The 25,968-nt window shown below is 47.1% G+C and overlaps 1 protein-coding gene across 2 annotated transcripts in view; it reads left to right on the top strand.

Annotated features, from left to right (window-relative positions):
• The window catches only part of HCK (HCK proto-oncogene, Src family tyrosine kinase), a 36,475-nt gene extending 13,412 nt beyond the window's left edge, over positions 1 to 23,063 (top strand). Inside the window, exons 2-13 of one of the 2 annotated variants that reach the window (XM_006179238.3) lie at positions 29 to 146; positions 2,345 to 2,387; positions 2,738 to 2,837; positions 3,668 to 3,766; positions 6,928 to 7,031; positions 9,998 to 10,147; positions 10,478 to 10,630; positions 12,163 to 12,342; positions 13,166 to 13,242; positions 17,418 to 17,568; positions 19,654 to 19,785; positions 22,444 to 23,063. In XM_006179238.3, coding sequence (XP_006179300.2) covers positions 30 to 146; positions 2,345 to 2,387; positions 2,738 to 2,837; positions 3,668 to 3,766; positions 6,928 to 7,031; positions 9,998 to 10,147; positions 10,478 to 10,630; positions 12,163 to 12,342; positions 13,166 to 13,242; positions 17,418 to 17,568; positions 19,654 to 19,785; positions 22,444 to 22,637 — 1,500 coding nt within the window. In that variant the 5' untranslated portion in view covers position 29 and the 3' untranslated portion in view covers positions 22,638 to 23,063. Of the gene's footprint in view, positions 1 to 28; positions 147 to 2,344; positions 2,388 to 2,734; positions 2,838 to 3,667; positions 3,767 to 6,927; positions 7,032 to 9,997; positions 10,148 to 10,477; positions 10,631 to 12,162; positions 12,343 to 13,165; positions 13,243 to 17,417; positions 17,569 to 19,653; positions 19,786 to 22,443 lie in introns of both variants that reach the window. The other variant, XM_014554669.2, reaches the window with a different exon arrangement.
• The last annotated feature ends 2,905 nt before the right edge of the window (positions 23,064 to 25,968 follow it).

The following is a 25,968-nucleotide window of genomic DNA, read 5'->3' on the forward strand; positions in this document are numbered from 1 at the left end:
AGGCTCACCTCCTTTCTCTCTGCTGCAGGATGGGCTGCGTGAAGTCCAAGTTTCTCCGGGAAGGAGGCAAGGTCTCAAAAACCGAGTCCAGCTCCAACCCACACGGCCGTGTGTATGTGCCAGATCCTACGTCCTTAGGCAAGCGGGTGAGTGGGGGAAGAAAGGGGAGACCGGCAGCAGCCCCGGGGACAGCCCCCGATTGCCCTCACAGCTTCCTGTTTTCCCAAGGGTGAGCAGGGTGTGTTTGGGGTGAAACTGAGCTGACCAGTCACCAGCAGCACCCAAACTCTTCAGGATACACCTGCACTGAGCACCCGGGGCAAGGACATCACTTCTCCTTGTCCTGCTGCCCATCGGCCTGAGCTTCGGTGACCAGGTCCCTGTGGGCACTGCAGACCTCACACATGGGCAGTAGCATAAGCAGTGCTGAGAGTAACGAATGACCAGATTAGTGACAACAGCAGTTCAAGTAATTATGATACTATCTGTATCATGGCAATAACTGTAAGAACAATTGTATGATGATAGGGACAATGCTAATGGGGACATAACGGCAACCGCAGCAGGAACTGTGGCAGAAATAGTAAATGAGAGAAGTGGTCATACGAGCAGAGGTATTTTCTTACTTAAATTACGCTTATACAGAGCTTACAATGAACCAAGCACTATCCTAAGTGCTTTCCGGTTATTAACACCTTTAATCCTCACAATGATGCTCTTGTAGGTCACGATTTGTATTATACCCATTTCACAGATGAGACACAGAGAGATATTCAATAACTTGCTGAAGGCCACATGGTTAATGAGGATTCAAACTCAGGCAGTGCAGTTTCCAATGTCCCAGTGGTAGAAGCAAGAGTGACAGAGGCAGAGGCCAGTGCTGCTGGTAGGAACAGTGGTCACAGTGGCAATAGTGGTGGTCACGGTAGCAGCAGTTGCCCCAGAAGTAGCCCCACTAGTAATGGCAGTGGTGATAGTGATCATTGGAAGAGCAGTAACAATAATGATAGTGATGGTAACAATAATAGTACTAGTAACAGGAATGCCAGTACTAAGAGTAGCAGTAACATTTAATAATCATTACCATTCTTTGAAAACCTACTGTGTTCCGGGCTGGAACACTGGAATGAGGTGTTTCTACATCATTAATCCTTACCAGAAGCTGTGAGGCAGGAGTTACACTGCTTTATAGCCAGGGTGACTGAGGATCAAAGAGGTTAAGCCAGGAAGAGCTGGCTCATACCACTGGGATAGGGCAGAGCCGGCTCTTCCTAAACCCAAGGCTAGGGTTCTCTCCCACCAGGGTTTGGTTGTCCTCTCTGAGCATCAGATTTAAGGGATGCTATTAGCAGCCATTCACTGTTCCCCTCCTGCAGGGCATTAGTTCGGGGGTAAGTTAGTAAGTAAGAAAGGGTTCCCAGGTCAAATCAGTTTGTGAAACACTGGGCAATACGCTCCTTCCCTGTAGGACTTCTTAGAGCCTTTATGAATCTTTGTAATGGGCTTTGTGAATCTCCCAAAAATGGACGCGCTTCTCAGTGTTTCCCAAACCTGTTTCTCTAAATTAATGTTTACTTATGTGTGTGACACACAAATTCTTTCTCCTTGAAAATAAAAATCACAAATTATACTTAAAGCTACAGTGTCTGCTGACCATTGTCCCCCTTCCTAGAAATACCCCACCCCTCTCCAGAGATATCAGCTGTTGTCAGTTTGGTGTGGACCCTTGCAAACTTTTTCCATGAATTTACACACATATAGTATGTTTCCACAGAAAGTGTTTAGGATGTGTGAATACACGTTTTATATGAATGTGTCATATTTACCATTCTGAAGAACTAGCTTTGTTCACTCAACAATGAATTTTTGAGGTCTAGTTGTGTCAGGAATGAAGCTTGGCCTCCCTCTTATAGGGGCTCCTTAGAGCATCACAGCATAAGCGCCATTTCCCCTTTGGCTGGACACATAGGTTGTTTCACATACACAGCAGAGCCTTTATTCATGGGCCATGTTGGTGAGCCTAGGGTTTCTTCAAACATAGCTCAGAAAACACTGATCTGGACCAACCTCCTCACTGTATGTCAAGGAGAAAGGACAACCCAGTGTCCCCCAGGATGCCCAAGGCTGAGGGCAGAGCCCACAACCCAAGAGACCTGGAAACTTGCACTGGTGATGTCCTGAATGCACTGTGTGACCTTGGGCATGTCTCTATCCCTCTCTGGGCCACTTCCCATGACACACAGGCCTGGGAGGAGTTGCTTTGGATATCATTTTTGACACAGACCTTCCATGATTCCACACACACTATTCGATTCACCCCCTTCTCCTGTTTTCTTCCCCACAGTGGCATGACAGCAGCAATGGCAACCTACCAGGGCCCATGGAGGGTAAGTATCTGGCAAGCAGGTGCAGTGGGGTCTTGTGTGATCTAGAGGATGGGGTGAGGAACTCAGTCAGAGCAGGAGGCAAAAATCCCAAACTGTCAAAACCACCCTTGAAAATCCCCTAAATTGCCCCACAGTACTTTGTACCAGCTCTTGTGTTTCCAGAACACTGTTTCATAACATGCGCAAAACTCTGTTAGCTTTAAACTCAAGAATCACACCCTGCATGGCAAATGAGACAGACACATCAAGGGGTCCAGGACCGGGTGCCAGGGATTGGGGTGGGAAACACCCAGGGCCGTGGGTGTGCTCAGATAAAACCTCACCATCCCATGTGTCTCTCTTCCCAGCAGGTTCTGAGGACATCATTGTGGTTGCACTATATGACTACGAGGCCATTCACCATGAAGACCTCAGTTTCCAGAAGGGGGACCAGATGATGATCCTGGAGGAGTGAGTCCCCAGCCCACTCCCCCTAAGATGTACCTATCTCCAATACTCAATTATACTCTCTTTAGTTCTTGAATAAAGAACCTGATAGACTATCTTATACTAGAGTAAATGACTGATGCGAACCCGTCATAATAAAGGAAGAAGGGTTTGCTACTAACCTGGGTTAAAGTCACAATAAAGGGGCTGTGTGCTTGCTCCGGGTGCACATCCAGGCAAGGAGGGACCGCTGAAAGTGCTTTCCCAGGGAAGCCTTCTTTGGACTCCTGTGATTAGGCTGCAGGCTTACCTAGGGACCAGACCCTGTTGAGGTGACTTTGCATTCAGAAATCCTTGGATCTCTGAGTTAGCTACCTCCAGTCTCCTACAATCTTCATCATCAATGGGCGTAGTGTCCAGTATGTGCTGGGGCCCAAGGATGGGAGCAGTTATGTTTGGTCAGACTCCTGAGCCCAGTAGCTCTGGCTCTTGGCCCAGGCTGAACCACTGTGAGTCTGCCATAGGCACAGGGCCCCATCTTAAGTATGGCTGGTAAGGCCAAGGCCACAAGCCCAGGGAAAAAGATTGACCCAAAGACTAGGGCTGTGAGCTGTGAAAGCAGGGATAGGGCTCGATTCCAGGCCTGGATGGACCCTTAGATGCATGGTGGGGACTACTGTAAAGACACTTACATTAATCAGGGGTGCAGACTGGGGGCTGGGACAGTGGTGGCCCTGCCCTTCACCCTACCAGCTACCTGGGGTTGGGAATATTCTAGGCCAAAGCTGGGCAGCCCAAGAGGACTGGGATGGTCCTCCTGGCCCCTGACCCCATTGCTGCCTCCTGTCCCTCAGGTCTGGGGAGTGGTGGAGAGCTCGATCCCTGGCCACCCGGAAAGAGGGCTACATTCCAAGCAACTATGTTGCCCGCGTCAACTCACTGGAGACAGAGGAGTAAGTATTCTATTTCCCTGCCCTCCAGAGGAAGCATGAGCAGAGCCAGGCTTGTTCCTGCCCCAGGGCCTTTGCACTCACTGTCTCCCCTGCCAGGCATACCCTTCCAAGGGTTCTTTGCCAGGCTGGCTTCTTTTCATCCTTCGGGTCTCAGTGAGGCCTTCCCTGGCCACCCTGTCTGAAACACTTCCCCTCTGTGACTCTCTCTCGCTTTCTCATGGAAACCTGTTCTACTCCTTTCTGAATCCTTCTCATTGGCAACAATGATCTTGTTTCTTTGGTTGTTCACAGATTCACTGTCTGCCTCCCCTGTTAGAATGGAAGAGCATGAGGTCAGGGACCTTGTCTGTCCACTGCTGCATTCTCAGCACAGGCTGGCCTGCAGTAGGTGCTCTATGAATATTTGTTGGATGAAGTATACAGTTGTGCCAAGTCTATGGTTGCCTTTCAGGGTCCTCTGAGAGGCAAGCTAGCCCACACCTGGCCAGTCATCCCTCATGTGACTCATTCAGCAAACATGCCTGTGCCTCACCAGGCTCCGTGCCAGGCGGCGGCTGCAGAACCAATGAGACACTCCTCACCCTCAAGGAGATCCCCATCACCCGCTGTTCTTGGCTGCAGGTTCTTTGTGTCTAACTTGACTCTGAAAACATAGTTATATTTCATTCATTCACCCCTCCACCCAGTCATCCCACAGACACTGGAGCACCTACTATACCCCTAGTCTTATTCCAGGGATACTAGATGACTCAGGCAGAGTTCCTCCCTGGAGATGTTCACAGTGTGGGGGGTGAGACTGACAAGTAAAAAGATGGCCATACCAGCAATAGATCCAGTAAATACAGCAACAGATCCAATTTAGAATCATCCAGTCAAATAGTTGAAAACTGACAATCCCCATGATTTTATCTCCTCTGCCTCCTCCCTCTGGCTAGATGGTATTAAGAGTTTGGGATGCTTGCCTGTTAAAAATTAAAATGTTTGGGCTTTTTGCATCTTAAAGTCACCCTCTTCTTAGTGCACATGAAACCACTTTGCCCTTGGAAACCTCCCCTCTGTGGTCTGTGGTCCCCGCTCCCACCACTGACCATTCTGTCCTGGATCTCCCCCAGCAGGCCCCCTACATGCTGCAGGGGGTCTTGGCTGCTTCCCTCTGCCTCCAGGTTTTCTCCTGGGGCATCCATGCTCTGCTCCCCAACTGAGGGCTGTGACCATTTACAGAATCCCTTCACCACACCTCACAGCAGCCTTGGAAGAGGCATGGCTGGTATTACTCCTTAAAGGCAGCATAACTGCTAGGTGGAAAAGGCAAGGTGCAGATAACATGTGTGGTGCGTTATCATTTAGGTGATAACTTACATGGCTGATTCTCAAACTTGAGTGATCACCATCACTTAGAGTGCAGTTAAAATGCTGGTTTCTGGGCCCTACTCCCCAATTGCCTGGCTCCTAATTTGTATCGCTAACAAGGTCTCAGGTGAGGCTAATGCAGCTGGTCCAGGGACCCACCTTGAGAACCACAGATCTAAATACCCGTATAAGTCTTGCACTCCCAGCTTCTCGTGTCTGCATCAAGAAACCATTAACAGTGGCTGCCTCTGGGGAGGGCAGCTGGGGCCCAGGGAATCAGAGTGGGATGGAATCTTCCTTCCTCCTCTGCCTTGAAATAGGCAATATTTTCAAATGTTTCAAAATGTAAATGGTGTGGAAGGATGGACATAGAATAAAGAGTGAAAAGTCTTTCTCCTACCCTGTCCCTAGCCAGCTACTTCCTCTCCCCAGGCACAACTAGTCTCTTATAAGTCCTCTCATATGCTTTGCACTTGATTAAGAAAAAATGTGTATCTCCCATTATTTTACACAGTGGTGGGTATGACATACACTGTTCTGCATCTTTTGTTCAGATCTTCCATGCAGCACCTACAGTGACCTCTTTCCTTTTCCCAGCTGCAGTGTCTGTCCCGGAGATGCCCCACCATCTCTGTCAGTAGTCACTTAAGCTTCCTCCAGTCTCGTGCTGAAATAAATCTCCTTGTGTGTATGTCATTTCTTCCTGTGCCAGATTGGTGGGATAATTTCCGAGGGGTAGAATTGCCAGGGAGACAGCTCTTACAGTGTACCCTTTAAGATTGCTTGAATATTTTACCAGGGCATGAATCACTTTACAAAATGAAAGCAAAGAAGGCAGGTGGCCAGTGTAGTATGGTGATTAAGATCTTGGGCTCTAGAGTTAGACTTGTATCCTGCATCTGTCACTTCCTAGTTGTGTGATGCCAGGCAAGTTACTTGCTCTCTCTGTTCCTCAGTTTCCTCATCTATAAAATGGGGCTAATAAAGCCACCAATTCCATGGGGTTGTTGGGTGGATAAGAAGTACCTGATAAATGCTAGTTGTCTTTTTTCCCAGTTGATAGCAGAGGAAACAGAAGTCCAGAGAGAGAAAGCAATGTGCTCAGAGTCGCACAGCAGGTTCACAGCAGGGTCAAGGCCAGCTGACCTCTGATTTGGGTTTTTTTCGATCACAGCATGTGAACCACTCCTCAGGGAAGGAACTTGGTTGCTGCTGCTTGAACTTTTCTACCTAAGATCCCAAATATTCAGGGAGGATGAACAAAAGGTCCAAGGATATTGTCCCAAGTATAAAATGATCTGTAATCTCACAATTTAGCTTAGAAATTCATGCCAACTTTATATTCAACTCTGTATCCACAGACAAGGATTATCTGTGAAGGTAATGAAGCTTTGGCCTTGCTCATATGGGCCTCAGAAACCCTGAGAGGATGGTTATATGATCTATATGAAATTTGCAAAAGTAAGACTTTTAACCACAGTTGGTCACAACTGCTGTATCTTTCCACCCGGTCTTTCGGTCATCACCTTATCCTTCACGTTAGGTAGTGCTAGAGTGACCTGTGAGCATTTTGTATCTGTTATTATTTCCTTCAAGAAAGCTCTCCAAGTTGCATAAGTTTCAGCCTCAGCAAATTGTATTCACCTGTGGTAAAATGCCTGTTTTAGTGTCAAAAGAATGGTTGTTTTCCCCAAAAGACTGAGTAAAATCGATGCCGCAGGAAGCTGGGCCCTCACGATGCCAGGCGAGAGCAGTGAGAGCAGGACCGGACTGGCCCGCGGTTCACACGCTGCCCTGCCCCTTCCCTCCAGGTGGTTCTTCAAGGGCATCGGCCGGAAGGATGCCGAGCGTCAGCTCCTGGCCCCCGGCAACGTGCTGGGCTCCTTCATGATCCGGGACAGCGAGACCACCAAAGGTGACGCCAGCCCTCCACGCCCTGTCCCCCTGAAGGGGTCCCCCAGGCATGACTGGCCACCACCCCTCCCTTGAGGAATCCCCTGGGGGATGGAGGGGCTGGACGATCCTCAAACACATCTGGCTGCCAGGCTTCCTCCTGACCTTTGCGCAAGCCTGTTTTGGACCTTCTCAGTCCCCAGTAGCTCTTGGCTTAGGTTTATGTGGAAGGAGGAGGCAGTGGTTACTGCCCCGAAAAACAACATCCTGGTGAACTTGATTTTCACGAGCTTGTATTCCTTTAAATACACATCAAAATATATCTTGTCCCAAGCCTGAGTCCTCCCTCCCTCCGTAAGGAAATGAGGTGAGCTCAGGCCACAGGAGGAGCTCCAAGCCAGCCTCCTCTGGCACCCTGCTTAAAATGGATCCTTCAAGGTATTTAGAAGTTTTGATGTTGGTGACCTGCTTCCCAAAATTCCTATGCTGTGAGGGTAGCTTTGTGCCCGGTCACCACCCCACAGGAGTCAACAGAAGTGCCCGAAAACATCACATAACTCAAACTCCAGTTTTCCCAAGGAATGAATGTAGGTAGTGATTTCAGATTTCACACACGGAGTGCACCTTCACTACTGTGTTGAGACTCAAGACTTCTTGGTTGAAATAAATCAGGGAATTGTATAAAGTGTGACCTCACAGTACCCTGGGCAAACAGCTGGGGGACATCGATTGAAGGCACCTGTGTGGCCTTCTACTTGCCCCCTCGGTGTCTGAATTGGGGAAGCCTGGATGTGGCTGGAGGATGGCACTCCCGGTCAGTGTTTCTGGTCAGTGAATGTTTAGGCTTTATTTCCTCCCCGCCAGCAAGCCCCCTTCCAGTCCCCAGCGGGAAAGAAACAGGACAAAAAGGTAAAGCCAGAGGCAGCCCTTGGTTTCTCTTCTCCCGCTGGGCCATCCTGCACACAGGGGCAGAGAAACCAAAGAAACAGTGGCAGACCTGGGGGGCAGGAAGGTGAACCTGGGCCAGTTTCACAGGCCTCAGAGGTTGGGGAATAGGTCCTCAACACCCCCCCATAGGGGTTCACTGATTTAATAAAACTTGCAGCAGGAGTGCCCTGAATCCCGCTGCTTCTTGGATTCTGCCCCACCCCACTCAGCATCAGCCTAAGCCAGCCTCACCTTGACTGAGCAGGGTGGTTCAGTGGGATCCCAGAGCCAGCTGCTGGGTTTGAATCCCAGCTCTGCTAATTACAAGCTATGTGACTGGGGGTGAGTTACTTCACCTCCCTGGACCTCAGTCTCCTCGTCTATAAGATCATGATGATATAAAACTTCTACCTTGTGGGGTTATTCATTCATTATAATGAATAATATAATTTATTATAACGTGTATAACTACAATTCATTATAATATATGTTATATCTATTCATTCATTGTTTATTCCAACAAGGTTCTTAGACAGTGGATAGCATGTGTGGTCAATTGTTACTCTTGCAACAATTTAAGTCTCTCCCAAATCCTATGACATAGTGCTGTTGTGGTAGAGAAAACTGAGACACAGAGAGACTAATAACTTGCCCAGGGACATACAACCCACAAATGGCAGAACCATGGCCATGGACTGAAAGATGTGTGTGTTTCTGGTCTATGTGATGCCACGTGTACTAGGTTCCTATTGCTGTTGTAAAAAAAAAAAAAAAAAAATCACCACAAGCTCAATGGCTTAAAATCAGATAAATGTATTATCTTACAGTTCTGGGGGTCAAAAGTCTAAATCAGTCTGAAGTGAAGGTGTCAGCAGGGCTGGTTCCTTCAGAAGGCTTCAGAAAAAAATCTGTTTCTTTGCCTTTTCAAGGCCACCAGCATTCCTTGGCTCCTGGCCCCTTTCTCACATCTCTTTAACGTCGACTCTCCATCTTCATACATCCTACTTTCACCTTCTTCCTTCCTTTTATAAGGATGCTTGTGATTACATTGGGCCTACCTGGATAATCCAGCATAATCTCCCCATCTCCAGATCCTTAATTGAATCACGTCTGCAAAATCCCTTTCATAGAAGGCAATACATGCATAGGTTTCAGGAATTAGGACCTGGACATCTTGGGGGCTTTCAGCAGACCACAGCATTTTTTTTTTAAGTAAGTCTCTTTCTACCTATTGATCTATCAATGGATAGATAAACAGTTTTCTTTTTAAAAATTTTTTTGCAGGGGGAAAGGTAATTAAGTCTATTTATTTATTTATTTTTTAGGGGGCAGTACTAGGGATTGATCCCAGGACTTCATGCATGCTAAGCATGCTTTCTACCGCTGAGCTATACCCTCCCTGCCAGCCAACCACAACATTTAATGTTTACATTTACATTTAAGTGTTTATATTTTAATAATTGAACCAGATTTTTGTTTGTTTGTTTGATCTTTTTGCTTATTTGTTTCAGAGTAGCATAACTTTTTAGCAAACTGATATGGTATCTTGGATTCTGAGATAGATAGATAGATAGGAAGGAAGGAAGAAAGAAAGAAAAGAAAGAGAAAGAGAGAGAAAGAGAAAGAAAGAAAGAAAGAAAGAAAGAAAGAAAGAAAGAAAGAAAGAAAGAAAGAAAGAAAGAAAGAAAGAAAGAAAGAAAGAAAGAAAGAAATATTAAGGAAGATGATGACAGCCAACATTTACTGAGTGTTTCCATCCCAAGTACTTTACAAGCATTACTTCTTTTAACCATCAGGCCATGTGATGAGGTGGTGAAGTATGGTGACCAATCCCATTTACAGATGAGGACACTGAGACACAGAGAGGGTCTCACAGCTGGGCATGGAGGAGACTGACGAGAACCCAGGCAGCCTGACTCCACAGCCCACTCCTACCCTATACTCCACTGCGCAGGTGCCAGGATGGTGCCAGCAGTGGGTTTACCGGGTGTCAGGGTGCTGATACGAGGTGGCAAGCCTCTGAGATTCCACCCCTGAGGGGTTTCTTTCGGACTAATGCAGGGAGCTACTCTTTGTCTGTGCGAGACTATGACCCCCAGCATGGGGACACAGTGAAACATTACAAGATCCGGACCCTGGACAGCGGGGGCTTCTACATCTCCCCACGGAGCACCTTCAGCAACCTGCATGAACTGGTGGCCCACTACAAGAGTGAGTCCTGCCTGGGGCTGCATCCAAGCTGGGTGGGCCTGTCTCCCGGGAATCCTAGTCAAGGGGGTACTGCCACTTCCAAGGCCTGCTGAGATTTTCCTGACCCTCCCCGGACAAATGCTTGCTTTGGATTCTCCTGAAGTCTTAGGCCTGTTGAGTAGGAGGGCAGAGAGGGCATCTCATGTGCTCTGCTTTCTTGGGAATGTCCTTGGTGGTGGCAACTCTGGAACACTGGCCAGATGCAGTGGGCCAGGAAGGGAGGCCTCCAAGGGGGAGCCTATGGCTGACTTGGAGCTGGCTGCCCTCGACTGATCAGGGGCTCTGTTCCAGAGGGGAGTGACGGACTCTGCCAGAAGCTGACCGTGCCCTGCGTGTCCTCCAAACCCCAGAAGCCTTGGGAGAAAGATGCCTGGGAGATTCCCCGGGAATCCCTTAAGTTGGAAAAGAAACTTGGAGCTGGACAGTTTGGGGAAGTCTGGCTGGGTAAGGACCCGGGGCCAGAGAGGGGAGGGGCGAGAGGGGAGAGGGAGGTCCTTGCTTCCAGGAATAGCCCGAGGCAGAGTGAGAATACCCCCCACCCAGGGCAGAGGGGAGATTTGAATAATAACCATAAAGGGGCAATTCCTCTGATAGCAAACCAAATTGTCCTGTCATGCAAACCCTAATTTGCCTTTGAGGCCAGGCCTGTTGGGATTGGAAACTTTCTCTTGGGAAGCAGAGTCCTAGATGAGGAATCTGCTCCCTCACATGGCACTGGGACAGTCTACCAGCGTGGGATTAAGGTAACTAGAGGCCTCTTAGGATGGTGAAATTAAGTATGGGGAAGGACAGCTTGCAGATTTCCAGGTGAGTTCAGCATTGACAGCTGATGAACAAGCTGTTCTGAGCACTTGCCGTGTGCCCAGCACCATGCTAGGACACTGGGAGTCACCAAACAGGCCTATTCCACCCATACTGTCTGGCCTCTAATAACCTGAGAACAGAAATGCCTGCTTTGCAGAATTGTGGGGTAGACACAATGCCTGGCTGCAGTGCCTGGTGCAGTGCCTGGTGCTCCCCATTGTGTCTCTACTCCACCACGTTCCAAATGAGAGTGAAGACAACTTTCAGAGATACAAACAATTCGGCTGTAAAAAAAAAATAAGTTTAAAACCACGTATTTCAACTACATTTATTGAGAGCTGGCTACATGCCAGGCACTGCATAAGAGAATGTGGCAGAGAAAGTCTGGAGAGGAAGGTAAGGCAGAGCTGACTGATGAGGTTGGAAAACTTCAAAAATAGTATATAAAGCCTTAGATTCTTACTACAGGAAGGCCTCAGATCTGGATTAGAGCTTCCTGGCAGCCAAAGCAAAAATGGAAACACAAGCAACAGAGAGACTGACAAGATCAACAAGATGAAGCAGGGGAGGGGTGGGGTGAGGTAAGGGAGCAACATGTACAAAGTCCCTGTGGTGGGAGGGCGGGTTGGGTGCTTGAGGGACTGGATGACATGCAGGCTGATTGGTGCACAACAGGCAGGGGGTAGTTTGGTGGATGATAAGGCTGGCAATGTGGGCATGGCCAGATCATGCAGGGCCTTGTGAACCATGATGAGACTGGTATTTATTTTGAAAGTAGTGTTAAGATGAAAGCATTTTAAGCAAAGACAGTGTGTATGTATGAGTGTATGACAAAACAAAGGTAGGTGTGTGTGAGTGATGTAATCTGAGTGATGTCTTAAGGTTATTCTTTAATCCTTGTAAGAGCCCTTTAAAGGCAATGCTGATTATTTCCCACTTTGCAGATTAGGCAACCGCAGCTCAGAGAAGTTAAGTGACTTACCCAAGGGCTAGGAAGCCTTCAACCCCATTTCTGTCTCAGGATGAGACTTGTGTCTCCCCTTCCCCCTCTAAGGGCTGAGATGGGCAGGAAAGGCTTCCTGAAGGAGGCAGGTCTGCAGCTAGAGCTTCTGGGACTGCAGGGAAAGAGCAGTGCGTCCTGATCCCCTTTCCTGCTTCCTGTCCCACTCCAGCCACCTACAACAAGCACACCAAGGTGGCTGTGAAGACGATGAAGCCGGGGAGCACGTCCGTGGAGGCCTTCCTGGCAGAAGCCAACCTGATGAAAACTCTGCAACATGACAAGCTGGTGAAGCTGCACGCAGTGGTCACGGAGGAGCCCATCTACATCATCACCGAGTTCATGGCCAAAGGTGCTGCGTGCCAGGAGCTGGGGATGCAGGCTGTGGCTCATACTGGTCAATTGCAAACCCAAAGGTGGCTCTGACATGGTTCTTGTCCTCAAGATGCCCACAGTCTGGCTGGGAGCTCTTCTGACACTTCTGAAGTGTTCATTGAGCATCTTCATATCCAGCCCCCAGCCCTCCCCCTGAAGGGGGTGAAACCATGTGAGAGGAAGGGGGCACATAGGCTCCAGGAGAGACGGTGGGGCCAGAATCCTTCTGGATGATAGAAGAGGTTTCTGTGAGTTCACTGTGACCTCTGGGGACTCAGGGCGACTCCTTCAAGCATCACCTTTGGCCACCTTCCCTTGGTGGACCAATGTTCCAGAAAAGAGAGTCTGCAAATCATCGCTTAGGAGCTGGCAATGCATCCATTCCAGGCTGCCCCCCTACCGTGCCTGCAGATGATCCAGGATTTCTCAGGGATATTTTTTAGGCCATCATTTCTCAATCACTTTGAATGCCTGCCCATTTTTCGAAATACAGAAACATCTCACATGACCTCCATTTAGAGTGATTTGAAATCTCAAAGCTTTTTATCATTTTCCAAACACACAATTATGCCAGCCTTATAAAAACCACAGCTCCAGTCATCCCGGCTCAGAAAGCTGTCTCAGTCAGAGAACCAGTTTAGCAATCACAAAGTCATTTTCAAAACCCTCAAATTCTGTTTCTCAGACACTCAGAGCAGTAACTAAAGATTTCTGTTTAACTCCATTACTCTGAATGATTTTACCCACACCCTAAAGTCGAAAGAGTAGTAAATGTTGCTTCTCCCCTCCCCCCACCACAGGCAGCCTGCTGGACTTCCTGAAAAGTGAAGAAGGCAGCAAGCTGCCACTACCAAAACTCATCGACTTCTCAGCCCAGGTGAGAGTCTAGCGGAGGAGTTGGGAGAGGGAGAAGGAATTCAATTATTTATTCAACAAACGTTTATTAATCACATACTGTAATAATAATAACAGTAACTGCTAACTTGGGTGCTCAGGATCAAAGTGTCCTTTTTATATGTGCCTTATATGTGCAAACTCATGCAGTCCTCCCTTCAGCCTTCTATGGTGAGATTTTTCTGATCCATTCCTTTGTAACCAACCACTCCAAAGCTCAGTAGCTTGGAACAACAGTTTGTTATTTCTCATGATTCTGTGGGTTGACTGCGATTGCCTGGTTTTTCTGCTCCACGGGGTAAAACTGAGGTCAGTCTTGTGGATGCATTCTGTAGAGACTTGCCTGGAGCTAGAATGTCCAAGATGGTGGCTCATCTTCCGAGTCTCTCTCCAACAGTCCTACATCACTCAATAGTCCAAACAGAGCTCCTTTACATCATGGCAACGAGGGCTTCTTCCAAGGCCATATGAGCAAGTGCCTGTGAAGCCTCTGCTTTCATCACTCTTGCTAATGTCCCCTTGGCCAAAGCAAGTCACATGGCCCAGCCCAGAATCAGTGTGGGAAGGACTGCACAAAGGTATGAGTCCCCAGGAGGCATGGTTCACTGGGAACCACTGATGACAGTCCAGCCATAGGTAGGTAACTGTCATTCCATTTTACAGAACAGGAAATTGAGGCATAGAGAGGAAGTGAAGTAGAGATGACAAAACTGAGGCCCAGGGAGGTGAAGGAGCTTGCCTAAATTACCGTGTTCTTTCTTGGGAATACAGCAGTGAACAAAGGGTTCACTGGAAAGTATTGCTGTCCCCAGCAGGGTTTACAGTTATCTGACAACTGAATCTCTTAGGGAGCCATGATCCAAGTGGTCTTGGCTCAGTGTCCGAAGAATGCAGTACCCAACAAAATTAGTAATGTCCATAAATCACAGAAACACTTCTTAAAACCCCATTTTCTTTCTCACCTTATCTTTACTCTGCAGCTCTTCTTATCCTCGGCCTGAGTGCTTTTTACTTCTATTCTCTCTCATTCTCTCCTAACTGGGAAAACAGGGGAAGAAATGGGTGCTATGGGAGTACCCAGCTGGAGCACTTAAGCCCAGTACAGGAGCAATCTGGGAAGCCTTCCCAGAGGAAGCAGTCTCTAGGCTGAGTAGAAGTTAGGCAGGACAGGGAAAGTTATTCTACAGAAGGAACAGGCTGTGCCAAAGCCCAAAGGGAAAAACTAGAGCTCAGCCTGGGCCATTGGAGCCTGGGCCGTTGGAGCCTGGGCCTGACAAAAATGAAGAGGGTGTGAAAAAAAGAATGAAGGGGGTATGACTTGCAGCCTGGAAGGTGTTGAGAGAGATGGGCACCTGGGCCTAATGTTGGGCCTTCTGGAGATGACCAAGGCAGAGCTCATTTGAGTATGCAAATCCTGGGGGGCGGGGTATCATAAAAGGCTTTACCTTTCAGAGCCCTGGGATGCCAGAAGCATATGGAAATCAAGGCCTGGCATTTTCCCTTCAATGGGCCCTGCCCCCAGGGGGTCAGGGTGGGGAGATGGGGAACAATAGTCTAGCCTGTTGCTAAATGATAACCATCAAACTGGCAGAAACCGTGCCAGGTGGAGAGTCATAGCCTGGCGTAAGGGCCACTCTCCCAGTTGCACAAATAGGAAATCAGAAACCACCTGAGGGAAAGAGGTTCCTGGCCCTTGTGCATTCAGGAGCTGAGGTAGGCTCAGTGCCCAGAGGCGGGAAGGAGCCAACCTGGGGACCTGGCCTTTGCCTCCAGTCCTAGAGAGGTGGGTGGGTGCGGGTGGGACGCTGCGCAGCCCCACCACCAGCTGGCAGGATGGCTTCAGATCCACTCTGCTCCACTCAGATCCATTCAGGGTCCCAGTCTCTCCATTTGCCAAATGAGGGAATTGGACCACCTCTGTGGTTTTCAAGTTCGAAAGCATTTTTTCTTTTGTTCTAGCCGTAACTCTTTTAGTCAAATGAATCTTGTACAGCAGCTGAATACTTTAAAATAAGTCAAAAGGAGCTGCTCTGATTGGAGGGGGTGGCCTTTCTTTTGTCCCTCCACCCCCAAGATGACCTTCAGTTTTCAGTTGGATACAGTCTGAAGAGCCCTGAGCTGGAATATCCCTATAGGTCCTTCCAGCCGATTCTGCGAGTCCGCCATACTCTCAGAAGCAAACCCAAGTTCCAACGCCTGACATCATGGCAGCCCACTTGGTGGTCATGAAATCTCACTACCTCATCAACCCCCAATTCTTAAACCAACTCTGAGATCAGTAAACCTATCCATTGTTCATTCAGTTGACAAACTCTTGAGAAGCAGCACTAGATGTACATGAGCTTAGGAATCACATAAAAATTTTGCTGTTGACCCCAGCTCTGCCTGTGTGGCTTTGAGCAAATTGCTTAACCTCTCTGAGTGTCACTTTCCTCAACAGGGAATGTTAATAGCCACTGTTGATGGCTGTTGGATCTCCGGTCCTCCCTCCACTTGGGTCAGTTATTTCTCTGGGATTCAGTTTTCTCACCTGTGAAATAGTGCTGATCATACTTGTACCTCCCCCAAGGCAGAGAGTAAATGCTATTTAAGTTTATTAAGTACATCTTATAATTAATGTATAAGCTACGACGTCTGACATTAAAGTAATATCTGATGTCAACTGTTCGTCTAAGGACTCCTTATAAATTTTCCACAACCCCTAAGCCAAGACTCTGTCTCACTCACCCATAGTGGGCTACCTCAAACAAAATCAGAAAGTCTCACATTTTTGTTGGAAAGGCTGGAGCCTCAGACCTCAGTTCCCATGGCCACGGGTGCTCCCTGCTGGCCACTTTCCACAAGTGCACCATCCGCTTGCTTCAGACTTTGAACTGGCTGGTGCCTTGCTTGGTCGGGCCAGATGCCCCTTCTCCCCAAATAATCTCACCAGATTGCACCTAGACGCAGTTCTCCAGAGCACTGGCAGTCCTAGGTAATTAGAGGCAGCCTGGGGGACTGGGACTGGAAATCTGCAGGCTGGTTTGAGCCAGAATTTCCCGAGTGGTGTGATCTGGGAAAGGTGTCCCTCCTCTGTACAACAGAAATGGTGATAATGCTTGGCTCAAGGACATCAAAGGCCAGTTTATGAACTGTAAATGCTATTTTCTGACTTTCTGAGGGTTAATCATAAACCTCTTTATGAGGGTTGATACACAAACCCTTGTAAGTGAAAAACATCTCTAAGGAAGAATCCCGTATCTTTTCGTCAGGCTTCTGGGGGCCCCACTGTGAATAAGAATCCTGCGCACAGTCTAATATTCACTCAGCAGCCATGATGACATTAAAAATATACCTCAGACCATGTCAGTCTCCTGCTCTCAGACTTTTATCTTCCCTGTGTGCCCAGAATACAGTCCCATGTCCTCTTAACTCACAGCAACTTCTACTCAGCCACCTGTTCCACAAATACTCAAGCTCATTCCTACCTCCGGGCCCTTGTATATGATATTCTCTCTGCCAAGGATACTCTTATTTGACACATTTATTATCATCACTCAGATCTTTGCTAAAAGTTTCACCTACTCAGAGCAGCCTTCCCTGACCATCCAATACAAAACAGCTGTCTACACTTCGTGTCCTGCTACCTGCTTTATCCTTTCTTTATGCTACTTATTACCACCTGCAGGGACTTTGGTTGGCTCCCCACCTGTTCAAGAAACATGTCTGGCACCGACAAGATACTCAGTAGTTAATTGTTAAATGAATAAATGAATTTTCCCTACCCAGACTTGGGGATAAAAAGGCGTAAGAGACAGAGCAGAATATGACGTGAGCCTAGGTTGTCCCCAGAAAGGGGACTGGGGATAAAAGCCCTTCATAGTATCCTGGTGTGTGTGTGTGTGTAGGTCCTGGAGAAATCATGCTTTTCCTCAAAGTGTTCTCTGGAAGTCTTGGAACTTGAGAGAAGCCCCACACTGACCCAGGCCTTGAGGATCCCCACAACCTGGCTGGGTAGACAGAGAAATGCCAGTCTGAACCTGGGACCCTCCCACAAAGAAGGGGGAGCTAGTATACATATTTTTCAGCTTTCTCACACTTGGACACCCCTCCTCTGTTTTGGGGTGGGACCTGCCTTGGGCTGGGCCAGATCTGAGGGTTTCTCTGTTCTGGGTGGAGATTGCAGAAGGCATGGCCTTCATCGAGCGGAGGAACTACATTCACCGAGACCTCCGAGCCGCCAACATCTTGGTCTCAGCGGCCCTGGTGTGCAAGATCGCCGACTTTGGCCTGGCGCGAGTCATTGAGGACGAGTACCTAGCTCGGGAAGGTAAGGGTGGGTTGTGAGTGTTGAGAGTTAAGGTCTGTGAAAGTGATGGGTAAAATGCAAAGATCTGTCCCGGTATCAGCTGTATGTTATGAAGCGTGACGACTCCTTCTAGCCTTAGGGTCTTGGCCTGCAGAATCTCACCCAGTGACTCTGATCAACTTTAGATTGAGTTAGTCAAGTCACATTGAAGTTACAGGTAAGAAAAACTTTGTGTGTAATAGGCAAAAACTGAGGAGCATCTGTATGTCCATAAGTAGTAGAATGGATGTTTAAACTGTGGTATATTCACACAATACAACATTATGCAGGAAGAAGAAGTTACAAACTACTGCCACGTGCAAAAAATGGATGACTCTCACAGGCATAACATAGAAATAAGTCAGACAAAAAAATAGTGCTGGGTAGTTCCATTTATGTAAAATTCAGAAAGAGGCAAACTTGTACGTGAGCATTCCCAGCAGCATTATTCTTAACAGCCCCAAAGTGGAAGCAATCCAAATATCCACCAACTGATTAAACAGATACACAAAAATGTGATATATATATATATACATATATATGTGTGTGTGTGTGTGTGTGTGTGTGTGTGTATAAAATGGAATATTATTTGGCCATAAACAGGAAGGAAGTACTAATACCCTAAACATGGATAAACTTCAGAAACGTCATGTTAAGTGAGAGAAGCCAGATACAAAGACTACATATGTTGTGGTTCCATTTATATGAAACGCTCAGAACAGGCAAATTGTAGAGACAAAAAGTAGATTAACCCCAGCCTAGGGCTGGAGTGGGGAGTTGGGAAAAAGTGGGTAGTGACTGCTATGGTTTTGGAGAGATATGCTGAAAATATTTTAAAATCCACAACATTGTGAATATACCAGAAAACACCGAATTGCATTGAATTGTACTTTAAGTGGGTGAATTGTGTGGTCTGTGAGTGTATCTCAATAAAACTATGAAAGGAGAAAACAAAACATTTATGGTGCTATTCTGACCAGAATAATGGTTACCTGGAATTAGGGGTGGGGTTGGAGGGGTATTGATTGACTGGGAGGGGGCAGGAGAGAGCCTTCTGAGATGCTGAAAATGTTCTATATCTTTGTTTGTTTTGTTTTTTGCAGGAGGAGGTAGTTAGGTTTACTTATTTATTTTTTAGAGGAGGTACTGAGGGTTGAACCAGGACCTTGTGTATGCTAAGCATGCACTCTACCACTTGAGCTATACCCTCCCCCCCAAAATGTTCTATATCTTGATCTGAGTGGTGATTACAAGGAGATATACATATATAAAATGCATCAAGGTGTCTATGAAAGACATACACTTTATTTCATGTTTGTTATGACACAAAAAATATAAACTAAGGGCAACCACTGAAAGAATAACAGAATGTGTAATTTCTAAACCAGGAGAGGATAAGCAGGAATAAAGAAAACGAACTCAATCCCAAGGAAAGAAGACATGGGGAAAACCCACACAGACATTTTTAAAACTTGACTGTGCACTCAGTCATAAAGCAGATCTCAACAAACTCCAAAGAACATGTATCCTATACACCACATTCACCACCTGCAATAGAATTTTGATAGAAATCACTCACCAAAGGTTAACTAAACCTAACCCAGACCAGATGGAAGGAGGCAAGGACTAGAGGGGTGACACCCAGTCACTGGGTGAAATCTCAGAGGCCAAGAGCCAAATTCTTCCCTTCCCCCATTCCCAGTGGTTAGGGGTTCGAGGCATCAGCTGTGACCTGGACTTAAAGTCTCTTGAAGTTCTCCTGATCCAGAGATCCTGGGACCTCTGGGACTTCACTCTTCAGGAGCTGGAGTTCACCAGGACATCAGCTTACTGAATGAGGCGGCCCCAGAGAGTGCATTCCCCACCTCTGCCCACTCCTCCCCACTTTAGCCATCTGTCCTTAGGATGGTTGTTCCTGCTTCCACGGAGGCCAGTTTGAGGGAAGTCGCAGTCCTGCAGGGGGCAGTTGTCGGCAGCTGTGCCACTATCCTGAACCCTCACCCTAGAAGAGACCCAGCCCTGACGACTCCCCAGACTTCCCCTCACTCTGCTCTGTCCAAACCACAGGGGCCAAGTTCCCCATCAAGTGGACAGCTCCTGAAGCCATCAACTTTGGCTCCTTCACCATCAAGTCAGATGTCTGGTCCTTTGGTATCCTGCTGATGGAGATTGTCACCTACGGCCGGATCCCTTATCCAGGTAGGAGACAGGGCATCAGCTTGGGGCTGCTACCAGAGCCCAGCCTGGTTCCCTTCTCTTGTCAGCGGGTCCATTCAGACTGAGTTCTTGACCCTCACCCCCAACCTCCCCTCACCTGCCCTATCTCAGTTAAAGGCACCGTTGTCTATCCAATTTCTCAAGCCTGAAATCTGGGAGCTTCCCTGGACCTTCCTCTCTCTCACCTCTTTCCACATCCAAGAAGTCACAGAGTTCTGGCCATCTGATTCCAAAACATACCCCAGGTCCACTCACTTCTAACTCCACAGCCTCCACCTGCACCCAAGCCAACATCCTCTCTCACCTTGCCGCTGTGCCAGCCTCCTGATCAGTCTCTCCTCTCTCCTGTGGGCCATTCTCCACCTGTGGCCAGAGAGACTTTTCTAAAATTGTGAACCTAATCTTGTCCCTTCTCCACCGCTAACTCTTTAATGGTCTCCCAGCATCAATATGACAAAATTCCAAACTCCTAATTGTGGCCTTCAGGTCCTGCATGGTCCAGCCCCCTGCCTATTTCTCCCACTCACCTCATGCTGTCCCCCTACCACCCAGTCATCTAAAGTATTGTATATGTCCCTATGCTTCTTGTTCATAACACCCTATACTGTTTCATTCACAGCATTCATCACCATGATAACTATATATTTGTTTGGTATTTTCCCCATCAGACTCTTGGCCTATGTGAGGCCAGAAATCATGTCTGTATTCCTCACTGCTGTATCTGCGCTGCCTACCTCTGTGGATATGGTGGATGCTTACTAACTGTTTATCAAATGGATGGATTTATCCCCATGCCTTCTCAGCCCCCTACACTAAGTAGAACACATGGGTATATGAAGATATACCTAATGTGTAGGTGGCCTGGGACTCAGTAAATAATGTTCTTTGTTCCTTTTCAGTTGGGATGTCTCCTAGGGTATCTGTAGCCAGAATACTGGGGAGTGGAGGCAAGGTGGCTATAAAAAGTCCCTGATTTTTTAAGTGAATAGTCCTGAGTTTTAATCCTGTCACCTTCAACCATTCCAGTTTGAGAAATCCACTTCCCTTCTACCCCATTTCTTCATCTGTAAAATGTGTATATATATATATAATGTCTATTTTGCAGAGGAGGTCGTGAAGATCAGAAATAAAAAATATAGACACTTGGTCACTCATTGGTTCTTATCAAATTCCTACTGTATGTTAGGCACTGAGGATACGGGGAGAGACAAGGTTCCTTCTCACCAGAGCTCATGTTCTAGTCTGGAGGAACACACACTAAACAGACGCACCATCTTAGTGGAGATCACTGCTGAGAAGAAAATGAAGCAGGGGCATAGGAGGGGGAGTGACGTGGGCCTCCTGTGGACCGGGAGCACCTGTCAGAGCAGATCTGAGCTGAAAGCCAGCTGAATGAAGATTTAGGGAAAGGATTCCAGGTTAACAGCACCGCCAGCTCTTAGGGCCTGAGTGTGTCTGAAGAATAGCAAGGAAGCCAGGTAGCTGGAGACAAGGAGTGAGGCAGATGGTAGATGATGAGAACAATAAGCCAGGATCCATGGTCTTGGTGAAGAGTACGGGTGTTAGGCCAAGTGTACAGAAGCTGTTGGTGGATTTTAGGCCAGGAAGTGGCATCATCTGATTTCTGCATTTAAGTGAATGCAGTGTGGAGAATGGATCAGGGACTTGGGAGGTGGTGGAAGCTGCAGCAGTGACACAGGCAGTTGTGATGGCGGTAACAGACATAAGTTGATGAGTTGGTGCTCTGTTTTAAAATAAAAAAGGATGTGACTTGCTGATGTAGAAGATGAGGGAAAGAGAAGAATCAAGGATGAGTCTCCTGGTTTTAATTGAGCAACTGGGTAGGTGATGGTCTGGGGATAGAAAGTCAAAAGTTCTGTTTTTGACATGTTAAATTTGAGGTGACCTGGAGACATCCAAGTAAAGATGTTCAAGGAAGTACTTGGAGATATAAATATGTTTAGAGTTCAAGACTGGTAATATAAAATTGGGAATCATAGATGTTTAAATGGTTATTGAGGATAGCTAACATAAACTCTAATTGAACAAAGAAATGGTCCCACTCATAGGGTGACATTGAGTTTGGCCACCTGACTGTTTTGTCTTGAGGGTACAGCAGTAAAAACCAGGCAATGGGTTATGGAACCCTGTATCCTATAGGATGCATTAGGCTGCAAGTGACAGTTTAACAGACTAAGAGTGATGGAAACAGTAGGTAAGTTATTATTCCAGGAGTCCAGCACTGGTGACTGGTCAGTTTAGCTGCTCAACAGCTCTCAGGATTCTGGGTTAGTTCTTCTGTGATTGACTTCCCCATGTGATCAGATGGCTGCTGCAGCTCCAAGGACCACATTGAGTCCAAAGGAAGGAGGAAGTGTCTGTCCTCCAAAGCCTCTTTCCTCTTAAGGGAGAAAAACCTTCCCTGAATTTCTCCTGGGAGTCTTCCCCTCAGCCCCACTGGCCGAAACTGGGCACCATACCCCTGTCCTTGCTGTAGGGGCAGCTGGGGAAGGGGTGCCTGGCTTTCACAGTGGGAGGGGCTCCCATAGGAAGGTGGGGAGTGATGGCTGTTGGGGAGGCAACAGTGCCTGCCACCCCAACACCTATCCCTCCCTTTTTAATTCCACGGCTCCTTCCCAGGAATGTCAAACCCCGAGGTGATCCGGGCGCTGGAGCGCGGGTACCGGATGCCTCGACCAGAGCATTGCCCTGAGGAGCTCTACAACATCATGACTCGCTGCTGGAAGAACCACCCCGAGGAGCGGCCCACCTTCGAATACATCCAGAGTGTGCTGGATGACTTCTACACGGCCACCGAGAGCCAGTACCAATAGCAGCCGTGACAGGCAGGGACAGGCAGGGACAGGTGCTGAGGCCACGCCTGAGCAGTGGCTCTAGCATCACCTGCCTGGTACCCGCTCTCCCTTCCCACTCCCAGACACCTACCTTCACTCCAGCCACAGTTCCTCATCTATCAAGTAGGTGGATTGGACTGGACAATCTCTTTCTGACTCTAGCGATCCACAGCCTGTCATCCTCAGGACACCCTTGGTTGATATTTCTATTGCCTGGGACAGCTGGATTCCAGTTACAGCTGTAACTGGTTTGGATGGGAAACTTTAAAAATAACAGAATAAATATTTAAGGAAAAGATATGAATGCTAAAGATTTTACTGAAAATTGGCTTTTCTTGTCCTGCCGGTTCCTGAGTGTCTCCTTGCCTTTTGGCTGGCTGACAATAAAAGAAGAAAGGACTTGCACAGGGCTTCAGTGCTCCAATTTTTTGAACTACCCCCCAAATAGTTGCTGACTGTGTTAAGTTTCCTATGGCTTCTGTAATAAGTTATCCCAAACTTGGCGGTACATTCATTACCACAAATTTATCATCTTACAGTTCCAGAGGTCAGAGTCTGAGATGGGTTGGCAGGGCTGAGGGCTTTCTGGAGGCTCTAGGGGGAAATCTCTTCCATCCTTTTCCAGCTTCTAGAAGCTGCCCACATTCCTTCACTTGTGGTTACCTTCTGCTCATCACTCCAAATTCTGCTTCTGTCATCACATCTCCTGTGACTCCAAGGCACGTGCCTCCCTCTGTTATTTGTCAGAACCCCTGTGATTACACTGGACCCACCTGGATAATCCAGACTAACTTTTCCATCTGAAGATCCTTAATCATATCTGTAAAGTCCCATTTGCCACAAAGGTAACATCTTCACAAGTTCCAGGAATTAGGATGTGGACATATTTTGGGGATGGAGTTGGGTGAAGAATTATTCACCTATCACATTGGCCCTAGGGCACTGGATGGATTTTTGTCTCCAAGGAGCTGGTTCTGCCAGGATGACAGGAATGATTTTTCACAATATGGGACACTGACTCTTCTGCCAGGCCACACTGCTATGCAATTTGGTTGGTCTGGATCTTCCCTAGGGCCGGGGGTTGCCTGCAGCCCCTGTATATCCCATGGCCAAGCAGCCATCACAGTTGTTAAGATGGTATCCCCCATTGCAGGAATCCTCGGGACTGGAGACGTGGCTGCTGAGCGGTATCTGGTACCCTGTGTGGGAAGCTCTCAAAGAAGAGTGGTGAGGAGATGTGGGAAGGAGGCAGAAAAGACAAGGTGCCCATGGGGTCTTCCTACATGTTGTCTCAGTTGGAAGTCCTTAGTAGTTAGCTTGGTTGTAGGGGAGCGATGAGAAGTGGACAGCGGGATGGGAAGCAAATGACACCTTACTATCTGATTGTATCCCCTAAAGGAGCTATGTCACAGCACCTGCCAGGGGCCCATGGAATCTGTGCTGAATTGATTCTTTAGCCCTGAGTAGCACAGAGTGTAACCTGAGGCACTGGGTATGAGAACAGTGGAAAATAAAGGTGGGAGTGCTTCAGCTTACCTACTTTATAATTGAATTTCTTTCTTGCTTTCTGGTTTAGGATTTGTCTTTGGGTATCACAGAGCCCAGGGTCCTGTGATAGGAATTTTCACATATGATGTGTGGTACACTGAATTACTGTTTAGTAATCTATAGGAGAAATGTATTTCTCTGCTCTGTTGCTATTGAGCTTGGCCATGGGCTTGCTTTAGCCAGTGGGATATTAGCCAATTGATGTGAGCAGAGGCTTGAAATGTGCTTATGGAGCTGGACTTGTTCTCCTGCTTTTTGCCCTGAAAAGAACATGGTCCAAAGAAGGTGAGTGACGTGTAGAACAGATCTGGACCCAACCTGCAGCTTGGAGTTAAACCCAGCTGAGCTCAGCCTCAATCAACTGAAACCCAGCTGACCTGTGGACATGTAAGATGGAAGTGAATGCAATCATTGTACACCTTTGAGTTCTGGGGTTGTTTTGTTACATAGCATTGTTGTATAAATAGGTGAATGAAACATGATTTCAAAAGTTGGAGCCTATATGGACAAGATCAAAGGGTCAATTCCCACCCTCCTCCTCTTTCAATTTACACTGCCCTCTGCACCCCATTAGCCTACACTCTGATTTATCCCTTTGGTCACAAGAAAGACTGATGGGAGTAGGTACACCATCAAAAGTATGATCCGTGAAAGAAAAAACATCAACAAATGGGACTTCATTAAAATTAAAACTCTGCTCTAAGACATTTAAGAAAATGAAAAGACAAGCTCCAATCTGGGAGAAAAATATTTGCAAAACATGTATCTGACAAAGGATTCATATCCAAAATATACCAAGAACTCTTCAAACTCAACAATAAGAAAAAAAACAACCTAATTAAAAAATGGGCAGAAGACCTGAACAGACACCTCACAAAAGAAGATATACAGATGGAAAATAAGTATATGAAAAGAGGCTCAATATCATATGTCATTAGAGAAATGCAAATTAAAATAACAATACAATACCACTACACGCCTATCATAACAGTCAAAATTTAGAACACTGACACCACCAAATGCTGACAAGGATGTGGAGCAGCAGGAACTCTCACTCACTGCTGGTGGGGATGCAAAATAGTGCAACCACTTTAGATGACATTTGGCTGTTTTCAAAACAAGCACTCTTACCATACAATCCAGCAATTGTACTCCTTGGTATTTACCCAAATGAGTTGAAAACATACATCCACACAAAAATCTGCACACAGATGTTTGTAGCAGCTTTATTTATAACTGTTAAAACTTGGAAGGAAACAAGATATCCTCTGAAAGGAGAATGGATAAACAACCTGTGGTACATCCATATAATGGAATATTATTCAATGATAAAAAGAAATGAGCTATCAAGATATGGAAGAACCTTAAATGCATATTGCTAAGTGAAAGAAGCCAGTCTAAAAAGGCTACATACTGTATGGTTCCAACTATATGACATTGTGGGAAAAGGAGAACTATAGAGACAGTAAAAAGCTCAGTGGGTGCCAGAGGTTTGATGAGGAGGGAGAGAGGGAGGATTAAAGAGGTGGGATGAAGAGCATAGGGGATTTTTAGGGCAGTGAAAGTATTCTGTGTGATATTCTTAATGGTGGATACATATCACTATGTGTATATCAAAACTCATAGAAAGTACAACACGAAGAGTGAACCCTAATGTAAACTATGAACTTTGGTTAATAATAATGTATCAATGTTGGCTCCCACTGAGGCAAGATGTTAGTAACAGAGGAAAGAAGGGGCTGGACGAGGGGGTACATGGGAA

Source organism: Camelus ferus, chromosome 19, assembly GCF_009834535.1.
Source record: "Camelus ferus isolate YT-003-E chromosome 19, BCGSAC_Cfer_1.0, whole genome shotgun sequence".
Taxonomy (NCBI): domain Eukaryota; kingdom Metazoa; phylum Chordata; class Mammalia; order Artiodactyla; family Camelidae; genus Camelus; species Camelus ferus.